The 23,024-nt window shown below is 42.0% G+C and overlaps 1 protein-coding gene across 1 annotated transcript in view; it reads right to left on the reverse strand.

The window, feature by feature from the left end:
* The window catches only part of CALCR (calcitonin receptor), a 206,028-nt gene extending 186,866 nt beyond the window's left edge, over positions 1 to 19,162 (reverse strand). Inside the window, exon 1 of the mRNA XM_032785377.2 lies at positions 18,855 to 19,162. Coding sequence (XP_032641268.1) covers positions 18,855 to 18,862 — 8 coding nt within the window. The 5' untranslated portion in view covers positions 18,863 to 19,162. The remainder of the gene's footprint in view (positions 1 to 18,854) is intronic.
* Positions 19,163 to 23,024: the final 3,862 nt, after the last annotated feature.

A 23,024-nucleotide genomic window follows, 5' to 3' on the forward strand; every position in this document is an offset into this window, starting at 1 on the left:
TAAAATAAAAAACTCTCACCCTTCTAAGTTATAATGTCGTACCAAAAACAACTTTCTGGGCCACAAAAAAGAAAACAAAAAAGATGAAATAGAAACCTTCTATGCTTTTGTAGCTAATTCTATACTTAAGCTTGTACATCACGAAAACAACGAAAAGTTGATCAAGATCATCAAGTAACTGCAGAAGAAATTTTTTATGCAGACAAAGTTCAAGAAACTCAACAAAACACGGAACAATCATTTGAAACAGATGCAGACACAAAACAAGAAATTACAACAGTTGAAACTGTACTAGCATGGTATATATACACATGACATTGGCGCATAACTGCAATCATTTAACAACAAATTACACAACATTATACTTGAGAAAGGCCCTGTGAGAATAGAAGGTCTCGAATATCCTAAAGACATTAGAGGTAGGAAATTCACAGAAAACAATTTCTACAAAAGACTTCCTAACAGTGAAATTGTCAACAGATAGTGGTGTGTGTACTCTAAATGTAAAGATGCTGTATTCCCCCAGCCCCAGCAAGATTTTCAACAGTTGCAATTTTAACATAGCAACCGTGGGTATTAATGATTGGCAAAATCTTAGTCACACATTATAGCAACATGAAAAAGCACACCACCACATTGAAAGTATGCACAAATGGTGAGAGTTGATTGTCTGATTTTTTTAATCTTACAATGCTCGATGCCCCAAATCAAAGATTGCTGGAATCAGAGAAGCAGCATTGGTGTCATGTTCTTGAACATCTATTATTAAATATCCATCGACAAACATCTTGCTTTTAGAGGAAGCACTGACAAATTATAGTAGCCCAAGAATGGCAATTTTTTAGGCCTTTACAACTGCTGAGGAAACTTGACAGAGTGATGAATGAACATGTCCGAAGAGTAACTGAAAATGAAATACATGACCACTATTTGGGACCAAGAATTAAAAATGAACTAATCATTGGTTTCTCTGGCAAAATATTTTGCCATAATTCTAGATTTCACTCCAGACATAAGTCATGAAGAACAGACGTTGTTAGTAGTGAGATTTGTCAACATTAGTGATTCAGCACAGATTCCAGTTAAGGAATCATTTATCACATTTTAGAAATTGAGGACGCTACAAGTTTTGGACTTCAAGCTCTCCTTCATGCACTAAAACAAATGGGATTGTCCATAATGAACATTAGAGGATAAGGCTACGATAATGGCACCAGTCTGAGAGGATGCATTTCTGGAGTGCAAGCTAGATTGCTTGCGGAAAATCCACGAGCCTTTTTTATTCCATGCACCTGCCACAGCCTTAATTTGATTTTGTGGGATATGGCCAAATCTTCTATAGAAGCTATTTATTTTTTTGGTTTGCTGCAATGCATGTACGTGCTTTTTTCAGCTTCCACTCAACTATGGCAAATATTCAAAGTACATGTTAGTGGTATTACCGTTAAGCCTCTATCTGAGGCACACTGGGAAAGCAGAGTAGGAAGTGTAAAAACATTGAGATATCAATCTGAGGAAGTTTATGAAGCATTGGTTGCTATTTCGGAAGAAGTCAGAGATCCAAAAGCTAAAAGTGAAGCACAGTCATTGGCCTCTGAAATATCCAGCTTCAAGTTTCTAACATCTGTCGTAATCTGGTATGACATTCTTGTTAAAATCTCAAGCATAAGCAAAACAATGCAGAGTCCAACGATGCAGCTTGATTCAACACGTACCTTACTAAACAACACACAAGACTTTTTAGTGAAATACAGAGAACATGGATTCAAAGAAGCACAGGTTACAGCAAGAGAGTTTGCAGAGGCACTAGATGTAGAACCAAAATTTCAATAGCCGAATGTGACAAGAGTTTAGAGGAAAAAAATGGCAAGAGGAATATAAAGAAGCAGATGAGCCCATAGACGATCCAGAAGAGAAATCTGAGGTTGAATTTTTTAATGCTGTGATAGATAAAGTAATATCTACCATTGACGAAAGGTTTAATACCTTACAAGCACACCATGAATAGTTTGGATTTTTGTATGACATAACTAAATTCAACGAAATAGGAAAACAAGAGCAACTAATGACTAAGTCCAAGAACCTAGAGAGCCTCCTGAAGCAAGGTGATAGTTTTGACTTAAATGGACTTGAACTGTATGAAGAATTGAGTACATTGATGACAATGTTGCCACATGCAAAGTCGGTGATGGACATTGTACAGTTTATTCATACGAGCAAACATGTTGACATGTATTCTAATGTGTACATCGCCACTCGTACTGTACTGACAATTCCTGTAACAGTAGCACCAAGAGAACAGTTTAGCAAAACTAAAGCTCATTAAAAAACACTATCTCCGTTTTACAATGAATCAAGAATGCTTGAATGGTCTTGCTATTCTTGCAATTCAACAAGACATCACTTCGTGTTTGTCATGCAATGACATTACTGATTTTGCAGCCAAAAAAAGGATGAAAGATTGCTTTTAATTAAAAAAACAAATCTTTGTTTCAATACCCCTTCATATTAATTTCTAATAAAATGTTGACAAATTAAAAAAGTTATTTTATTTGCATCATTCTGTCAATAAATCCATTTTTTTCTATAGTGCTACTTCTCTAGTGCAAGTATAGTCCATCAGCATTATAGTGTGCTTAATTGGTTTAAACTGTTTTTAATAAAGTGCATGTGGCAAGTTTTCCACTACTATAAGCTTATGTTTGGGTTGCTAAGAGCAAGTCGGGCATAGGGGCACCAGCTTAATAATACTGCGTAGGGCCCCATAAATCCTGTGAACGGCCCTGATGGGGAGAGACAAGCTTTGAAGTTTAGAACTCTGTGTAAGCTTGAAAGCTTGTGTCTCTCAGCAATAGAAGTTGGTCCAATAAAAATATTACCACACCCACCTTGTCTCACAAATAGAATTGGCATTTTTCACTAGCTGTAATGATCATACCAACTATGTTTTCTTCATATTGGCTGTATATTTGAGGAAAACTCTAAAGCATGCTCAAATATCACAATAGTTTCTTCAACACCTCCATCATCAATCATCTTCTCAAATAATCTGTCAAAGTTGTAGCACATCTGATGAATCACCTTCAATTGAATTAAATGTAATTCCACCTCTCTGGCCAAGTGCTGAGTGTTATACATGTGGTGAGTGGATAGAAGTATTCTCTTCTTATCAGTAAAATTGAAATGTAATGTCCTGTCCCATTTGGCTTTTATCCTGATCAATTGAGGAGTTGGTTAGGCCAGTATTAACATCACTAGTGATACTTCGCTGTTACTGCTGAAATTTTTTTTGCTGAGTTTCTGTCAGAGAAAGGAGGCATTTTTAGTGAACAATCAGGGCTTTATAGGATCATTACTAGTGAAAACTCCCCAAGCTCTGAATCAATGCATGATTGGCCAACCTGACCATGCCCTAGTGCAGTGCGAGGCAACGTGCAGCCCGCATGTAGCCCAACAGGGTGATCTGATTGCACGTCATGAGCCATTTTGCTGATATTGACCACTCACAGGCATAGCCCCCTGCAGCTCCCAGTGGCCGCAGATTGTCATTTCCAGCCAATAGGAGCTGTGGGAAGCAGCGGGCCATGCTGGCCTCCCAAAAATTCGACGTCCCAAAAATTTGAATCGTAGTCCACTGTAATCAAGTGCTACTTTTCACTGAAGGCTAATAAGTCTGCTCTCACCTTTTCCTGTGGTTTTGTGTACAGCTCATACGGTAACCATCAGGAATCAGGGCCTGAAGAGAGCTACTCTCCAGGCTGCCTCATCTGTACAGCTGGCCTGCAGGAGGCTGTCTGAATAGCCACACCACCTGATGGGCAGCAGAGGCCAGCAGGCTGGCTCTTAAGCCAGCAGCAGCAGCTCGCCAGCTTCTCATTGATCATACCCACCACTGTGCCTGCTCCTGCACCACCTTATTCCTGCCTTGCACCCAGTCTTGCCTCTATCCTACTCTGAACAAATCCTTGCCTGATACCTGCTTGTTCCAGTCCCTGCCCTCTGGTTTGGCCCTTAGCTCTGGCTCCTGACTAGGGCTCTGACTCAACCCTCAGCTCTGGCATCCAGTGCCTGCCTTCCAGTTTGACTTTGGGCTTTGGCTCCTGATTTCTGACTACAGCTCTGACCCTAGCCTCTAGGTCTGATGCCCACCTGACCACTAGGCTAGACTGCCCATTTCCCAGTCTGCGGACAGTAAAAGTCTTTCTGCTGGCGGTTATCAAAAGACTGGTAGGTATCTAACCCTTCTATCAAGGACCAGAGTCGCCATTCCCAGTCAGTAAACACACTCTTGAGCCCGTCTAAGACAGCTGTCAATGCCCAGGTGTGAAGCATGCACTTAGCTTTTGTCTAATGGTCATCTGGCTCTCTTGACTGCCTCTGTTTGGATGTCCTTTTCCATAGCCTCTGATTTCTACCAGCTTCACTTTTGAACTTGGGAAATTGAATCTAAGAACATGCTTCACTATGTCCTGATCCCCTTTCCCCAACTTGCTGACGCTAGGTTTATATGCCCTATTCAGGGTGTCAGCTAACACCGGTAATCACCCTGGACAATATCTGATCTCCACCTGATAGCACTGGAGGTGCATCAGCATGCACTGCAATCTCTTTGGAGCCCTAAGAAGGGGCTTCGTCATGATTGTCTCTCCGGGCTTGTGGTCTGATTGCATTATTGCTGGGTGGCCAGGGGTGTACTGATGGAATCACTCCTCCCCACATACTACAGCCAGAAAATCTTTTTCTATTTGGGTGTACCCCTGTTCATCTCTGACATGGCTCTGCTGGTAAAAGCAACTGGCTGCTTCTGCAAAAAAAGAGCTACATCCAGTCCTTTCTCAGATACATCATGCTGGACCGTCAGTGATTTTCCTTCAGGACAGAGGCATCCAGTATAATTTATTTCAACCTATCAAATGCTTGCTGTTGGGAGCCTGCCGAGTCCCACTCAACATCCTGCCTCATCAGCTGACATATGGGATCTGCTACTGTAGCCAGGTGTGCACAGAACTTGTACTGATAAATTATCATTCCTATGAAGTGCTGAACCCCTTTGACATCCACTGAAGCTTGAAAGTCTGACTTCCTTGATCTTGTTGATCTGCTTTCAGTCCCTCTGCTGTGAGCAGATGTCCAGTGTATGCCATCTAATGCTGTATGAGTCTCACTTTTTCTGGGCTGAGTTTTATGTTCTTGTCCTTGCATCTGTATAGAAAAGCTTGTTGTTTTCTGTCATAGTCTTGTCCAGCTTCTGTGTCATTGTTCTCCTTCACCTAAAAGAAGGATATCATCTGCAATTATTTTCACCCCAGGCAGTCCTTTGAGCTTATGCCAGTCAGCATTAGCAGCCATCTGTAGTAATCAAATGGTATTGGAAAGATTGTCAGTATGCTGGACTCTTTTTATCCAGGCTTATGTGCCAAAACCGATTCCTTACATCACAGACCCTAAATATTCTGCCTGTGGCAGCTTCTGGCAAGATGTAATCAACTGTGGTTAACGTCGTCCTTTCAATACCCAGTGCAGTGGCTTTGGCTCTATGCAGATGTGATTTGCCTGAAGATCTCTTTACCACCACCATGCTGTTTATCCAGGTACTGGTCTCTACATGTGCTATGATACCCCTGCTCTGCAGACTTTTGAGCTCCTGTCTTGGAGCCAATGGAATTTTCCTTCATGGTAAGCACACAGGTTCCACTGTGGGGTCTACTTCCAGCCGCGGCTTTTCTCTGAGGCACTCCTCATCTTTGAAAACATTCCTATAGGTTTTAAATTTTTCTTCATTGTCCATGGGACTCCCTCTTTTGCTTCTTGCACTATAATATTCTGATGCTGATAAGACCCAGGGCTTGTATGGCATGGTCCCCAAGAGGAGCTTGTGATGCTTACAATCCACCACCACAAACTTCAGTTGGCACCGTTTTATTTTTTGGCTTACTTACTATGATGTCCCATTTTCCTATGGGCTGTACATTATTAGAATGAACCTGCTCTTTTTAATGGTTATGTTCGACTCCAATTTATCCGGAGGAATCACATTGCAGGAGGCCCTGCTGTCCAGCTCAAATCACAAAGGGTGTTTCCCTGTTAACATTGTTGCATGGAGGTTGGTATTGTCCTTTGTTGCTTTTCTGTCCAGCCTGAACCTGAGGTGCTTTCAGACTCAAGGAGAGAATCATTTTGTTAACACCATTGTCTAATGTGCCCCTTTCACCCCATATAACTCTGACTGAATCTTTCTGAACCTTCCTATGCTCTTGCATATACTGTTAAAACTGTTCAACTTCCCGCATTCCTTGCAATGCTGTCCCAGTGCAGGCTACTTCTTTACCTGCTCATGCATAGTAAATGCATCTCACTATGGGTATAGAACCCTGGCCAGCTGCACTCCTTTGGTGCTGTCTAACTGCATGTGCTTCTGGGGGTGTTAGGCTTCCTGGGGCTTTCATTATTTCTTTTGAGGTTTCTGGTGCATAATCCATTGTCTAAGCATTTGTTTAATGTGAGTTCACACTTCCAGAGCAGTTGTTCCAGCAAGTGGTGATCCCAAGTTCTGGAAACCATCCTAATTAGGGAGTCTGTCAAGTCCCCAAAATTGCCTGTAGCAGCTAACGTCTGTAAGGCAGTAACACAGGGTTCTATCTCCTCCCCTTCAGATTGGCCTCTAGTGACAAAATTCCATTTTCCTCCACAGTTTTGTTCTGCTTTGGGGAGCAATAGTTCTCCAGATCTCCTAGAACTGCTGTGAGGCTTGAGATAGTGCTGCAGACTTCTTTTCCTTGTTCTTCATAAGGTAAAATAACAGTTTTACTTTCCTGCTGTTGTCCACCTGCATGGCCAGGTCTGTGAATCCTCAAACTCCTCTTTGCACCATGTCCATCACTGGGCTAGGTTTGTGCAAACTCCAGGGGGTTTCAGACTCAGTTCCATGGCTCACACTACCAGCTGTTGCACTGCAGAGAACTCACAGCTCAGATGGCCCCACCATGTTTCATTTGCTGTCAGTGAAGGTGAATGCAGATCAAGCTGAACAAGTGGAACTTTATTATACCCTGTGCAGTGCTCAGTCCATGTGGCCGAGTTGCTTCAAGCATAACTCCCTGGCACCCCCCCTTTTTAAAAAAAAGTCTCGGTAACAGTATCTCCAGGGAACATGGGCCCTCTCACTCCCGTTCCACTGATCATGATACAGCGTAGGCAGGTCTTAGGCATTTTTCCCCAGAGTGCCACGTGTTTCCAAGAATGTTTTGACAGTGGTGATAGCTGAAGGAGAGGACCTGATACATTTATATGAGAAGCCATTTGTAGGTATTTCCAGTGATGATCTCTGAATATGCTATAATTTTCTCAGATCTGAAAAAATGGCACACAAAACAATATGCTGCTGATTTGATTGTGCTACCATTAACATTAATGGGAATTCAGCCACTGACTTCAATGAAATAAAATTGAGGCCTGTGATGTTTATATCTCGTATCCTAAGAGTGCATTCCTCTTGCAATGGATGGCTCCAGTGAATGGGTTTATCTATGCTTCCCCCATAACTGCACACTCATACAGGTGCTTGGAGAATCAGGCCTTAATGACTTTCTAATATCTGCAATTCCCCTGTCCAAAGAGCTATTTACAGCATAGTTTGGGCTTAGTTTCCCCAGAGGAATGCACATACAAAGAACCTGCTCCAAAGCTGATCAGTGTCAATGGGAGTATTTCCGTGAACTTCACTGGCCTTTGAACTAGCGCTCTTTATTGTTTGCATTTATTTGAAACACTGTCCATGAAAGGAAATACTGCAAATATAAGATGTGAAAACATTATACTCTTATCTGTATAAGAAAATGACTAAACCCATATAAATAAATAATGTGCCATCTACATACATATTCCTATTGAAATTCCAGAAGTTCAAAAGCAAATTTCCTTTGCTGGGATATTTACATACATATTTTCTTCTCTGTTAATTAACTGTGTACTTAGTAATATGTCTTCACAGAGAAGATAAACACCAACATAATATGTATGCCCTTGTTGCATTTAAAGTAAAGTAAATTATCACTTCATCTGACCATATTCTACCAGTTCTATAAAATCTTTTCTACATTTTTCCTGTTCACCCACCCTGTTTTTACCATCAGTTTTCTTTTTCTTCTCTTTTCCCTGTCTGAATCGCTTCCATCCCACTTTGCCTCTCTCTCCCTTCCTTCCATTCCCCCATCAGCAAACACACTCATCCTTACTCTTCTCCCACAATTTGTCCCCTTAAACCCCACAGCACTACTTTGAGAATAGTACATGTCCCTCACCTGCAGCTCGTGCCCTTCTTAGGAGCAGAGATTGAGTGGTTGAAAGAAGGCCTGGTCTCAGTGAGAGCTGGCCTAGATGATGAAAACAGAGAGTTCTTGTAAGAAGATTTGCATAATGAGGTGGCCAGTCCCAGCTACTTCTCCCAGTGCTAAAATTGTGGGTGCTTAGAAAGTTTCTCTAGATAATCAGGTGAAGTAGTAAATTGGCAGGTGTCACCTGCCACGTGCAGGTGAATTGAGAGCCCTAGAATATTTATGGTACAAGAGATTGCACACAGCTTGTTTAACAACATCAAGAGAGGTTGAGATATTCTTACTAGCTATTTGCCTCAAGCATTAAGTGTAACTTGGAGAAGCACTGTCACAACCAAAGAGCATCAAGTGCTTTCTGTTGTTCCTTGTGCTCCAGTGAATAAAATGTGACACCTAAAGTACTGTTGCTTTATACAATGTCATTCATTCAGTTTCTGCAAGGCATAAGGCACATCCTTCCAAAGAAGGCTACTATCTGGTGGAAGCTGATATATAGCAAATAATGCTATCAAGCTTAAGCAACAAAAATGGATCGATCTCTAAGAGCCTTGAAGTAAGCTTTAGACAGGTACCTGATAGGTGTCCAGCAGGGAAGATCTGGATACAAACAACAGCAATAAAATCTCTTTTTCAATTATAATTGTTCACATTTCTAATTAGTTTAGTGTTCATTAAAGGAACCAGATTGATAGCCATTGAAAATGAAGCCATTTGTTTATCTATAGCACAATTACAGCATAGGCTGCAGCAGTTCCAGCTACCCATACTTCCCATCTAATGCACCTTCAGCTTGTTCAGGAGACACCCTTTAGGAAGAAGAGGCTAACTCACTGTTTGTGCTCATTTAGTCTTTCTTCCGAGTCCTCCAATAAGTATGTTAATTAGTCCCAGTGGTGCCAGTAATTATTGTTCTGTGAACACTGCACACTTAAGTAAATATTTCACTTAAAAAAATGTTCACAGAAAATTAAGTTATCCTTTGAAGAGGAGTTGTGCCAAATCTGGAAATTAAGACTAAAAATCCTTCTATTTCACATTTAATAGCACATAAAAACATAAGAGTGGTCTTGGGGGGTCAGACTAATGGTCCATCTAGCCGAGTATCCTGTCTTCCAACAGTGGGCAGTGCCAGGTGTTTCACAGGGAATGAACAGAACTGAGCAACTGAATGATCCATCTTCTGGCATCCAGTCCCACCTTCTGGCAATCATAGTTTATGGGACACCCAGATCAGGAGATTGCATCCTTGATCATCTTGGCTAACAATCATTGATGGACCTATCCTACATGAACTTATCTTATTCCTTTTTGAATGCAGTTATACTTTTGGCCTTCACAACATCCCCTGGCAATGAGTTCCACAGATTGAATGTGCATTGTTTGAAGAAGCACTGCCTTATGTTTGTTTTAAACCTATTGCCTATTAATTTCATTGGGTGACCCTTGGTTCTTATGTTATGTGAAGGGTAAATAACACTTCCTTATTCACTTTCAACATACCATTCATGGTTCTATAGACCTCTATCACATTCCCCATCACCACGTCAGTAGTCTCTTTTCTAAGCTGAACAGCCCAGTCTTTTTAATCTCTCCTCCTAGGGAAGCTGTTTCATACCCCTAATAATTTCTGTTGCCCTTCTCTATACTTTTTCCAATTCTAATATCTTTTTGGGATAGGGTGACCAGAACTACATGCAGTATTTAAGTGTGTGAGTAATATGGATTTAAATAGTGCCTTGTGATATTTTCTGTCTGATTACTATCCTTTTCCTAATGGTTCCCAACATTCTGATAATTTTTTTTTTTACTGCTGCTGCTGCACATTGAGGAGATACTTTGAAAGAGCTATCCACAATGATCCAAGATCTCTTTCTTGAGTGGTAAAAGCTGATTTAGACCCCATTATTTTGGATGTATAGTTGGGATTATGATTTCCAACGTGCACTACTTTGTATTTATCAACATTTAATTTCATCTGCCATTTTGTTTGTTGCCACTCAGTTTTATGAGATCCCTTTGTAACACTTCACAGACAGCTTTGGACTTAACTAAGCTGAGTAATTTTGCATCATCTGTGGACTTTGCCACCTCACTCACTGTTTATCCTTTTTCCAGATCATTTATGAATATGTTGAACAGCACCACTCCCAGAAGAGATCCTTGCGAATCCTGCTATTTACCTCCTTGCATTCTGAAAACTGACCATTTATTCCTACCCTTCGTTTCCTCTCTTTTAACTAATTACTGATCGATGAGAGGACCTTCCCTCTTATCCCATGATTTCCTACTTTGCTTAAGAGCCTTTGGTGAGGGACCTTGTCAAAAGCTTTCTGAAAGTCCAAGTACACTATATCCACTGGACCACTCTTGTCCACATGCTTGTTGATGCCTTCAAAGAATTATAACAGATTTGGTGAGGCATGATTTCCCTTTACAGAAGCCATGTTGACTCTTCCCCAACATATTGTGTTCATCTGTGAGTTTAATAATTTTGTTCTTTACTACAGTTTCAGCAGTTTGCCTGTTACTAAAGTTAGGCTTTCTGGCCGTAATTACCAGGATTGCCTCTGGAGCCTCTCTTTTAAATTGGCATTATGTTAGCTATCCTCCAGTCATCTGGTACAGAGGCTGATTTAAGTGATCGTTATATACCACAATTAGTAAATCTGCGATTTCATATTTGAGTTCCTTCAGAACTCTTGCGTGAATACCGTTTGGTCCTAGTGACTTATTACTATTTAATTATCGGTTTGTTCCAAAACGTCCTCTATTGATACCTCAATCTGGGACATTTCCTCAGATTTGTCACCTAAAAAATGGCTCAGACGTAGGAATCTCCTTCACATCCTCTGCAGTGAAGACCAATGCAAAGACTCATTTAGTTTTTCTGCAATGACTTAGTCTTCCACGAGTGCTCTTTTAGCATCTTGATCATCCAGTAGCCCACTGATAGTTTGGCAGGCTTCCTGCTTCTGGTATACTTTAAAATAAATTGCTGTTAGTTTATGTCTTTTGCTAGTTGCTCTTCAAGTTTGTTTGTTTTGATTTTTTTGCCCAGCCTAATTATACTTTTACACTTGACTTGCCAGAGTGTATATGCTTTTTTCTATTTTCTTCAGTGGGATTTGACTTCCAATTTGTAAAAGATGTCTTTATCTCTAACTCCCTCCTTTACTCTGCTGTTTAGCCTGGCGGCATTTGGTCCTCTTACTATTTATTTAATTTTTTTGTTTGGGGTATACATATAGTTTGAGCCTCCATCAAGGTGTTTTTAAAAAGTTTCCATGTAGCTTGCATGCATTTCATTTGTGTCTTCCTTTTAATTTCTGCTTAACTAGCCTTCTCATTTTTGTATAGTTCCCCTTTTAATTTAATGCTAATGCAGTACTGCGAACACTTCAGTACAGTCTTAACGCTGGAGCTGCTACTTATCCCTGTATAATAATCCTACTGTAATTCCACATAATGCATTTCACTATTTTAAAGGGATTTGTGCCTATAGTCTTCTGATAACTCTAAAGACATGACATACATCTCATCTTGAGTAAACTGAGAACAATGTCTGTAAATTCACTTGGCATCCCCCATAGAAGTGTCCATTTTCTAAAATGAACAAAGGAATAACAATCTGCTCTGCTAATCCTGGAGAAGCAGTTCGGTATTCACTAGTTCATCCAGGAACTGAAAAGCATTTCAAAACGCCTGCTTCCTAACCTGTGTTTTGCACCAAACTAACAGTGGCACAGCATAGCTAAGAGTAAAACACATGTTTTTCATATAGATATACATAAAGCTAGAGGTGGTAAATCATAAAACAAAAAATTAATTTATTCAAAATGTATTGTAAATTTTGTCAAATGTATTATTCACCCAACTCTGGGCAATAGTAAACAAGACAATTAATGCCATAGCTCAGGAATGACATGCTGCTTGTTTATGCTGTTGTACCTGACTAATCTGGAAAACATTTGTTGGACTGTGTCACACAGAACAAAATGTATGTTTCCACAGTGACTATTAGTGATTAATTATCCAAGGTATGGTGCAAATAGCCAGCCTTGCCAAATCTCTCTGTATCTTCCATTAAGTACAATTGCATTAATTGATTAATAATCCAAGTTCAGATGATAGCCCTAGGTTCCAACAATAATTTTTTGCCCTATTTCTAAAATGGGTGATGTGTCTGTGCATCTGTATCACCTTCACTGATGAAGACATGATTGCAGGTAGAACAGTGGTATATGGTATAGTGCACTAGCAGCTGAAATGCAGAGGTTGGAAGGGCACTCAATATGAACAGTATTGTTTACTAGAGTGCGGGGGTAAGGGTGCAAAAGTACGATTACCACTATTGCAGCATCAGTCCCCCTTCCTTTGGCCCTACAGAAGCCTCTCCATAGAGGTTCCATGAGGTCTGGGATGTGCAGCTAGGGAGGAGGAATAGCTTCTTTCTGCAGCAATGCCCACTTCTCAGAACTGTAGAACTTTAGTGAGTAAGTTAATGCTCACTGTCAGCAGTAACTTACATATTGACCCTGTCTGCGATACGAACCTCCTGTGAGTGGGAGTTTTGGGGGCAGTGGCTAGAGAACAAGCCTATGACAGCATAGCTCTCATGGTGCTTAACCTCTGCTCCTTTGTATCCAGTGACCTCCTATCAACTATGTGAAATGGTCCCAGTTTCACCCTTTGACTGGATATACAATCTTTTGGTTGTTCTTTCTGTCAGGGTATTTGTATGTTCCTCTATTGCCAAGTGGTGAGTCACAGCACAAGTCACTGAACCAAGTTACCTTGCATCAGGATTTGACTATAGCCAGAGTCCCCCAGATCCCTTGGTCACATTAACCCATACTGGAACTGTAAACTTAGGAGGGAAAGAAGAAACATGCTCTTGGGTCTCATTTGATGTCCACCAGGAGGTGCTGTAATTACACTCATGTCAGGACAAGCTCTGTACATTTGTCCCTTTTTCTCACAATGGAAGCATATGGCTCTCTAGCATGTTGTTGCTCCCTGAACTAAACCATGGAGATTGAACTCTGTCACGTCCATGATTGGTCTTCTATCTTCAGAAGGGAAATGGCTGGTATCATTCTGCTGCAGTCTGTTTGGCGAAAATGGAGAAATGTCTCTCTCAAAGTTTTCCCAACAATTCTTCTCCAGAGTGCATTGAGTTGCACTGGTCCTGTACATTCTCTCTGTACCAGCGACCCAAAACCATATAACCTTCTGCAAGGGATGGGGTGTTCTTTGGCCAATGACTCTATCCAGTGTCTATATGCCCATTCTCTTCCCAGTGAGGGAAAAATCTGCAAAAACCATTCCAAGAAAACCAGTTCTGCAATGTGCAACACCAAATGGATTTCTGATTTTAGCCACCTCCAACAAAAGTCCCAGTGGTGCTAGTGTCCCAAGGCATACCTCTCTCCACAGAATCATTTGTTTACAGCAGATTCATGATGACTGCCTTTACATACTAGTAATCCACAATCACTGGTATGTCTAAGGTTCTGTCAGCCACTTGTACTTATCCTCATAATACTGGTTCCAGCTGAATAGTTCACTGGTCCAGGGGCCAGGACAATCAGTACAGTAGGCATATACATAGAACATCTCCAGGAAGACTTTTGAGACACTTCTGGGTACTGTGTTGATTAAAACAAGGCCCAGTTGCAATGTGCCCAAATTCAGGCTTTTCAGTATCTGAAGTGGATTTGGCTCCTGTCCTCTTGACTGGGTTTCCAAATTGTAGTTGCTGGGTGGATATCAAACCAATTATTTTTCATTGATGTTGCTGCAGCTACTGCTGCTGCTGCTATGTGTCTATGGTCTGAGATAATGGCCATTTACCCTCTGGGCCATTTGCATGCAGTGTTAGCTACACTGGATCCACAGAACCATAGATCCTGTCCCAACCCAAGTCTGCAGATTAGCCCAAATATCTCCACCCCCACTCTGTGGGCTAACCTTTACCATCAGCCTATGTGAGGACAGTGTGGAGATCCCTGATATAGTACCGAAGGGAGCAGAGGGTTCCCTATATAGTTGCTCCAGCCATGCTCTCTATCATCATTTGAACCTCACCACAAGACGCCTTGCATGGACCTTTATATATGCATGATTTTCACTTATAGTACAAAGAAAAACATCTAGACTCTAGTAGAACCACGGACCATAGTGTGACACCGAATTTTAGTCAGCACTCCATATTGAAATAAATGGCACAACTCAACTCAGCCCTATAATTTTTCACCACTACTTATTCTGCACCAGAAAAAAAAAAACAAATAAATTTTAGGAAGATTTATTGCTAGAGCTTCTGAATTCTTGGAATTATTTGCTACAATGTCTGTAAGGAAGCAGGTACATTTAGAGCCAAGAAATTATATTCCTGGCATTTGTTACACTCCTGAAATACATGCTTCTAGCAGTCAAATCCATTCCATGCCTTGGTGTGAAAGTAATTAAAAGCAATGACAAAACAAAAAGTGGGTGTGAAGACCAAAAACAGCACAGAACAAACAATATATAATTATACGCTGTTCTTTAGCAGGCTATTACTAGTAAATATTGAAGTTAACTAAAAACTAGATCAGAGTTAGGTAACATAGAACATTAGTTATTCCCCTCTGGACACATTCATTAAATGATCATGTAAGGCTCAGGCTGTCAAGGGTGTTTTGGGTGCAAGCAGCCTCAACTCCCATCGACTTTAATAAGTGCTCAGGATGCAATGTGGTCCATGATACTAGTCTGAGTCAAGATATCTGGGTTCTAGTCCTGGTTCTGCTACTGACCCGCTAGATCACCTTAGGAAAGTCATTTCCCCTGTCATCCTTTGTCTATCTTAACTATTTCGATTATAAATTTTTCAGGACAAGGATTCTAACTGTGTTTATGCAGGGTCTATCACAATGGGGTCTCCAACTCAGCTGGGGCCTCTTGGTGCTACCACAATACAAATACTTGGGAGCTGAAATTGCTCAGTACTTTGAAAGATCAATTCTCAGGGAACAAATCCTATATATTGAAGTTAGTGGGAGTTTCAACATTCACTTCAATGGCAACAGGACTGAACCATTTTGTCACAAATACATAGAAGTTTGTGGGGGTTCATTTTTAACCTACAGAACTGATGGGCACTGAGGGGAAGTGTGCATGATACCTGTCTGTATTATACATGGTTGAAACCAATACTACAATTTGGCCCTTCCCTTTCTTGAAAATCTAATATATAGACATGATTTTTTAAAATGAAACCCAGAATCTTCTTTCATATCCAGTGAGTATTCAGGAAAATCTATATAATCTCAAACTTTCACTTCCTCTAATTTTGTGCATTGGTGATGGGGTCTCTTTTTTATGTTATAGTTATTATATAAAGGTGGTCTATCCATCAATATACCAATCTTGCTTTTGATACATGGAACATTACAGACATTGAGACTGTAACACAAATTCAGCAGAGTGGGAACAGTAGACTAGGTCTTAAGTGAAAGTTTTTATTTGTTTTGTGCTGGTAGAAAACTGGGAGGAAATTTCAAGAATAAATTTTGCAGACTATTTCTCTGTTTTTACATCAAATTCTCAACCTTATCAAAACTGACCAGCTCCAAACATCAGTAAATGTCTAAAAAAAAAACAAAACAAAAAAACACCAGAATACATCAAATCATAGTTTCAAAGAGTTTAATCATCTAATTTTGATCATCATCTGGCAAATAAATTAACCATTAACAGTTCAAACTTGCAAGGCTCTGAGCTTTCCTGAAGGTGTTAGCGCCCTCCTCATTAAAGCCACCCTGTAGAACTGGAGCCTAACAAAGCTCTAAATTTTCAACCAGTTCTAAAGATGGTCTAATATTAATAAATAATTTCTGAATTGTATTTTGCATAACTTTTTTCATTAGTTTACTCTATTAAAAATATGAGGCAAAACCAATTGCTATAACTTATTTATGATGAATTCTGACAAAAGTTTCAGAGAATTCTGACTTACACTATATGACAAGAGATTTAAAGTCTGAGCAGTCTATTCTTTTTAAAAACATAATACTATTTACTGAATATGGAATACTTTTTTATATTTATTAAGCATAGCCCAGTATGCAATAGCAATTCTATGGAGAGTTGTAAATTTTGTCACTAATGTAATTTAGACTTTGCTGTGTCAATTTCAACTGAAAGCTAGTTGGCACTCAGCCATAAATGATGATAAAAATCAAGGGTTAATGGGAGTTTTACCATTGATTTCAGTGGGACCAAGACTTAAACCCAAATATCATAAGCAGAGCTTTTTCCATGAAGCTACTATTTAAAAAATAAGTCAAGGAACTGAAGTGTCAGGATTCAGTTTATCTAGAATAATTTGCTATCAACCAGCATGGCAGTAACCACACATATCACAAAGATAACTTACTGGAGGTCACCTACTTCTAAAGATTGTCAGATATCTGAAGAGATTTAAGTGAAACATTAGCTTTCATGCATTTAATTTACCTTCTCGGCAAATACATCTAGAATTCTGACTAGTAAATTGAAGTATTCTTTCAGATAACCATTACCTACAATGTGGGTTGTTAGTAAAAGAGAAATCTTAAGCTGTTCAGCATGGATACTCTCTCAACAGTAGAACAAAACAAGATCCTCCCAGCTGGGCAAATGAAAAGATTCTATAACACATTACCTGTCTTAACAGTAGAGCAAGAAGAATGATTTAATCCAATATCTAATTAATTTTTCTTCAATTTGGATAAACTGAATTGTCAAACCCATCCTCCATGAATCTCATTCAGCTCCTCTTACTATATAATCACAGGGGAAATGAATATTTTTGGAGACAATACCATATACTATATGCTAATAGCTGGGAGTGATTACCAAAATATTGGCAACAGTGAGTTTATTATAAAGATATTTAAAATAATATGTCTCAGTATGTATCTATCTGTGCTCCCCCCTCAATTATTTTTGCATTCATCCTTTGAATTAAAACTACAATTTTGTAACTGAAATAAAAGGAAAATAGTAAGTACTATAATAGTCTCACTATTAATGAAAGGTTTAAAAAAAAAAACACACCTATTCTAATCTTGTCAAGAAGTCTGCTGAAACACCACCAGGAAGAAATGTAACAATTCAAAGATCAGATCAAAAAGTACTCACATTGTATTCAGGCATGTAAAGTAATAGGCACACAAGAAATTAATTTCTCATCAAAGATGCCAAAATAGAAATAATATTTTGTAGGGCTCAGAATATCACAGTGTATATTTGTAGCTTTTAAGTGCTGTAGAAAATATTGATATCAGTTCGGCAGATGGGAAATAGCATGGAAATATCCTCAGACTAGAATTTGAATAATTAAGGAATGACTCGGGTGTCGGTTAAATGCCCCGTGTTTCAGAGATGGATAATTGATACTGTCTATAATTTATCTTGCATTTGAAATGATCAGCCAGTCAGTGTAAAGCCTAAATGAAAACTGGAATTCAAGATTCCTCTTCTCCCTACCCCAAGTTATTAGCACTTCTGCATCCAGCTAACACTACCTCTGCTTTACACTGATAATCACTTAATTCTCTTCGCCAGCATTTCAAATGGCTTCTTATTTGAAATATTAAATCCAACCGCAGACTGTCAAACACGCTTTAATGTTCAGATTTTACAATCCAACTCTGTATGGTCACTAGCTTGCACGACATCCATGTTAACCACCTAACATCACGCAGACTCAAGGTCTTGTCAAAACGACCACTCCTTAGACAGATCAGCGCAGCTGAGCCATCCCCGCCACGCTTAGAAATTCATCCCAAAAGTTACAGGGAGCATGGGGAGGCGCGAGAGTGTTCCTGTATGCAAGCCCTCTGGCCGGGCAGAGCGGAGTGGGCGAGGGTGTTCACCCAGAGGATCCCCCGCTCTGTGCTGAAAAGCTGTTGCCTGCCAGCCTGTGATAACTAATCTGCAGCAGAGCATGTGGGGCTGACCAAACCTTGCTCACTTACAGCTATCGTGTAACTAACTATGGAGACACTGGATCGGGTTTAAAGCCAAGCAGCCAGCCTGCCCGCCCGGTGTCTTTCTGGGCTGAACACACACACAGGGGCTCTCTCTGCAGCCATAGTTTCTCCGTTAGATGTTTTATTTAGAAAGACCCCCCCCACACACACACACACATAGAGCACAGGTGCCGGAACTAGGTGGGGTAGGGTGATCAGATGTCCCGATTTTATAGGGACAGTCCTGCTAGTAGGGGCCTTTTCTTATATTGGAACCTATTACCCCCTATCCGCTGTCCTGATTTTCCACACTTCCATCTTGTCACACCCACCCACCCCCTGGCTTGAAGTAGTTTCCAGGGGGTTTACAGTTTGGTTCAATGGCTCTCAGCACCCCTACTGCATAATTGTCCAGGCGCCCCTGCCCCCCTGTACTGTACACAGGCGCTACCCTCCGCCTGCAGCCCTCTCCCCGCAGCAGGCACCGCGATCGCAGAGAAACAAAGTTCCCGGGACTTACAATCTCATTCCTCTGTAGCGCTGGCGCCCGCGGCTGGTGCGGGCAGAGCCCCCCGAGCTCCTTCAGTCCTCAGCGGCAGAGGAGCGGGGGGTCAGTGCCCGGCGCGGGCCCTTAGATCCAAGGCACAGGGAGCGCCCCTGCCTGCCGCCGCCTCCAGCCGCTCCTCAGCTCTGCATGTCCCCGCGGCCAGCCCTGCGGGAGGCGCAGACCCGATCCAAGGGGCGCAGGAGGGCGGCTCAGCAAAGGCATAGACGGGGACTTGCAGCGGCACCATGCCCGGAGACACGCATGAGGGGCTGCGCCTGGGAACCCAGCGGCTGCCCTCCCTTCGGATCCGGCGCCTCTGCCTACCACCGCCCCCTGCTGCTGCAGTGCCCTGCCCCCGGCTCCTGCCCGCTGGCCACCCTGGCTCGGCAGCGCGTGGGAGAGGAGCTGGCCGAGGGGCCGGTAGGCGGCGGAGGGGCGGCCCCTCCTGGCTCCGCTCCGAGCTAGTCCCCGCCGGTAGGAGACAGGAGCGGGCACCGGTAGCTCAGCCCCGGCTTTAAAGAGGCCGCGCTCCGAGCGGCGATGCAGCGCGGCAGGCTGGAGCGGGAGCGGAGCGAGCCGCGTCACGCGGGGGAGGGGGTTCGGCGGCAGAGGGGCGGGTGCGGTGAAGCGCCTCAGCCCCGGGACCTGGTGAGCTCCAAGCTCCGGCTCTGGGTGTGCAGCTGGGGCTGGGTTTCCGCCAGTGGCCCCAGCACCCTGGGCAGGAAGCAGGAGCGGGGTCCCACTGGGGTGGCCAAGAAAAGGGGGTCGAGTCCCAACCGCGCTCCCCTTCCCGCAGACAGAAAGCCCGGGGTGTGTGGGATGGGGGATGAGAAGGGAGGAGCTGCCTGGCACCCCCTCCTCCCGCCAGCGGAGGGCTCTGACTATGTGTGTATGAGAGGGAGTCAGCCACAAAATCCCACCACCCCAGCAGAGGTCCCTCCTGCCACTGTCATCAGAGCCGCGGGGACAGGAGCCCCAGATCACACACAGGGCACCCTGCTGGGCTCAGGCTTCCCTGCCTTTGACTGCGGACAAAGTAGTGGGCTAGGAAGGAAGAAGGTCTCAGCCCCACCTGAAGAGACCTCGGACAGCTGTAATTCAGCCCTGCGGGAGGTCGGATGAGGTATCCTCGTTGGAGCCGATTTGCTAATAGTTGCAAATTCAGTGATTTCCCTCCCCCCCCACCATAAAATTATTTCATGAAGGTTTTTCACCCAGTTCTGCGTAGTGATTTCATAGGACGGAGTGTCCAATAGTGAAGGCTCAGCTACATAAGCCAGTAGGTGGGTGGGAGTAAATGCAAAGGTGCCATCTCCTCATTATGTAGAGTGCATGAATAGTTACAAAAATGATATAACCTGCCGCTGTGAGTGGTACTAGGGAATATTCCTATAAACCATTCCAGGACATGGAAAATCAATGTTTTGATCTGAAATAAGATCAAATCATTTTTTAAAATCTTATTTTCTCCAGCTTCCAAATATCCCAGTGCAGACAGTAAGTAGTATGACCTCCTACCAGCGGGTGGAAGCAAACAAATGTTGGTAACCTGCTACAAAGAGGGGTAGGGGCAAGCCGGCTGAGAACGCTAATAGGCTTCTGTCTCCCTGCAAATAGAAGCTTCCATCTGACAGAGCTAAAGGACTTTGATAGCTGTTTTTAAATCTACCTCTTGATAACTTTTATATCCAGGGATAGAAAACTTTCCCTAATGAGAGGGAGATACATGGGGAGCAGTGAGCTAGAGTTAAAACATCAGTTTCTTCAGGATGAAAGTTTTCACTTTTTAAAGTAAATGGTTTCTAGCCAATGAGGTTTTGAAGATTCACCTTTCAAAGATGAACCAATACAGTGCTGTCTTCATGCGACTGCAACGAGAAGATCTAGGGTTGCCATCACTGCTCACACCTTCACCAAACAGAAGCAGAGCTAAATTTGGGAAGACTTTCATTAGTTGCAATGCTACCGTTTAGAGCGGCAGGGACTGGCACAGCAGGAGTCCTGTCAATTTCACACTGCTGTTGCTCTTAGGAAAGCTATGACAGGATGCAGTGGCAAGCAATGGAGGTATTTATGGCAGAGGAACCCACAAAATAATACCAGAGGCCGAAAAATGTGTAGACTAGCAAGGCATCGCTTCTCTACAGAATAACTAGAAGACTGGATAGGAAGAGTAGAGGGTTCTTTCTATCCTCAGTAACCAGGAGGTTCTAGGGAGGATGGAAAGACAGAAATATTGCCTTCTCTCCTTTCCAGCAGCTAGAGAGGGGTAGGTAGACTAACATATTAGTCATAGTTCCTCATGCAGGGTCTGGGCACAGTGCTTTCATAGTAGCTGGGGATTAAGGGCTGGGTTTCTCATCAGGGACATGTGACCTTGCTGGTGGGTCCATATCATTATATTGCATTTTTCAAGGTCTCTTTTTAAAACCTATTTTATCTTTCACTTTTTTCTCATGAAATATTGCACATCTGCTGAAATACATCTGTCATACCATTGTCTGGAAATACCTTTTCCAAGTTTTTCCAAGTAAACTTCTATCCCAGTAGTTCACACACACAACAATTCTGCAACTCTTATTCCCATTGACTAGCACTTACACATGTACACCCCTTGAATTCTAAGGGATGGCATGCATGAGTAAGTACTACTCAGCAAGAGTGAGGGATGCTGCTGAATCAGATCCATAACAGAGTTTCATGATTTATTTATTAATTTTTGCACGATAACTAGTTTTGTTCACTTTTATTAACAACACTGGGGTCCTGACAATGCACCTTGCCCCCTTGGGCAGAATAGATAACTGAGCCACAGTTGTTTCGTGTTGTTGTCATTGTTTCATTGTTCATGTTGTCATTTGAAGATCTAAAAAGTCAAATCTTAGCTGAGAGATTTTGGTGAGTTCCCCGTTATCAAGAAAATACAGCTAAAGGAAAATGTTGGTATATATTGTCTTTCTATAGCTTGTTAGTGAAAGATAAGGTTGTGTTACCAGCTCTACTGTTTTTTTATACCATCACAAGATATTTATTTTTGATATTTTGTCTAAAGTTAATTATAACAATTGGAATTTATATAAGGCCAAATCCAGCTGCCACTGAAAACAATGGGAAAATTTATGTTAACTTCAACAGGAGTTGGATTAGGCCCGTAGTGCCTTTCATGTGAAGAATTAAAAGCACTATATCAAAGTGGGATTGATGCCTTTGTAATATTAGATTTCTATTTTAAAAGTGGCTAGACTGAAAACTCTGGTAATGAAAGGAATAGTTATAGAACAAGCAACAGTAATGCAAGCTTCCTCATACTGCCTGCAAATATGTTTCAGTTCTGACCTGGAGGGAGGGAGCCCTAGGTGTGAGACAGTACTTCAGTCTCAGCCACACTGCCAGTATGGGAGCCATTCAGCCTAGACATCATTAATTGGATGATTTCTTTAAATTTCACAGCAGAGGTGTACAGGGTTATGAAGAGAGGGTAGTGACCTGATGGGGCAATTCAGGGAGTGCATTCCATGCATAAAGGAATGCAGTATGGAAGAAGGCACAGAGATGCTTGGATGTGAAGCAAATGGACAGACAGACTGGCGCTGCTAGTAAAGCACAGAAAAGGAGGGAAGCTACACCATAAGAACTGATCTACACTATGAGTTTATCTCGAATTTAGCAGCGTTAAACCGAATTAACCCTGCACCCGTCCACACAATGAAGCCCTTTACTTCGATATAAAGGGCTCTTAATATCAAAATCTGTACTCCTCCCCGATGAGGGGAGTAGTGCTGAAATTGGTATTGCCATTTCGAATTAGGGTTAATGTGGCCACAATTCAACGGTATTGGCCTCCAGGAGCTATCCCACAGTGCACCATTGTGACCACTCTGGACACCAATCTGAACTGCACTGGCCAGGTAGACAGGAAAAGCCCCACGAACTTTTGAATTTCATTTCCTGTTTGCCCAGCGTGGAGTGCTGATCCGCACAGGTGACCATGCAGTCCCAGAATCAAAAAAGAGCTCCAGCATGGACCGTACGGGAGATATACTGAATCTGATCTCTGTATGGGGAGATGAATCTGTTCTATCAGAAATCCGTCCAAAAAATGCATTTGAAAAAATCTCAAGGCCATGATGGACAGAGGCCACA

This window comes from Chelonoidis abingdonii, chromosome 2 (genome assembly GCF_003597395.2).
Source record: "Chelonoidis abingdonii isolate Lonesome George chromosome 2, CheloAbing_2.0, whole genome shotgun sequence".
NCBI classification, from domain to species: domain Eukaryota; kingdom Metazoa; phylum Chordata; order Testudines; family Testudinidae; genus Chelonoidis; species Chelonoidis abingdonii.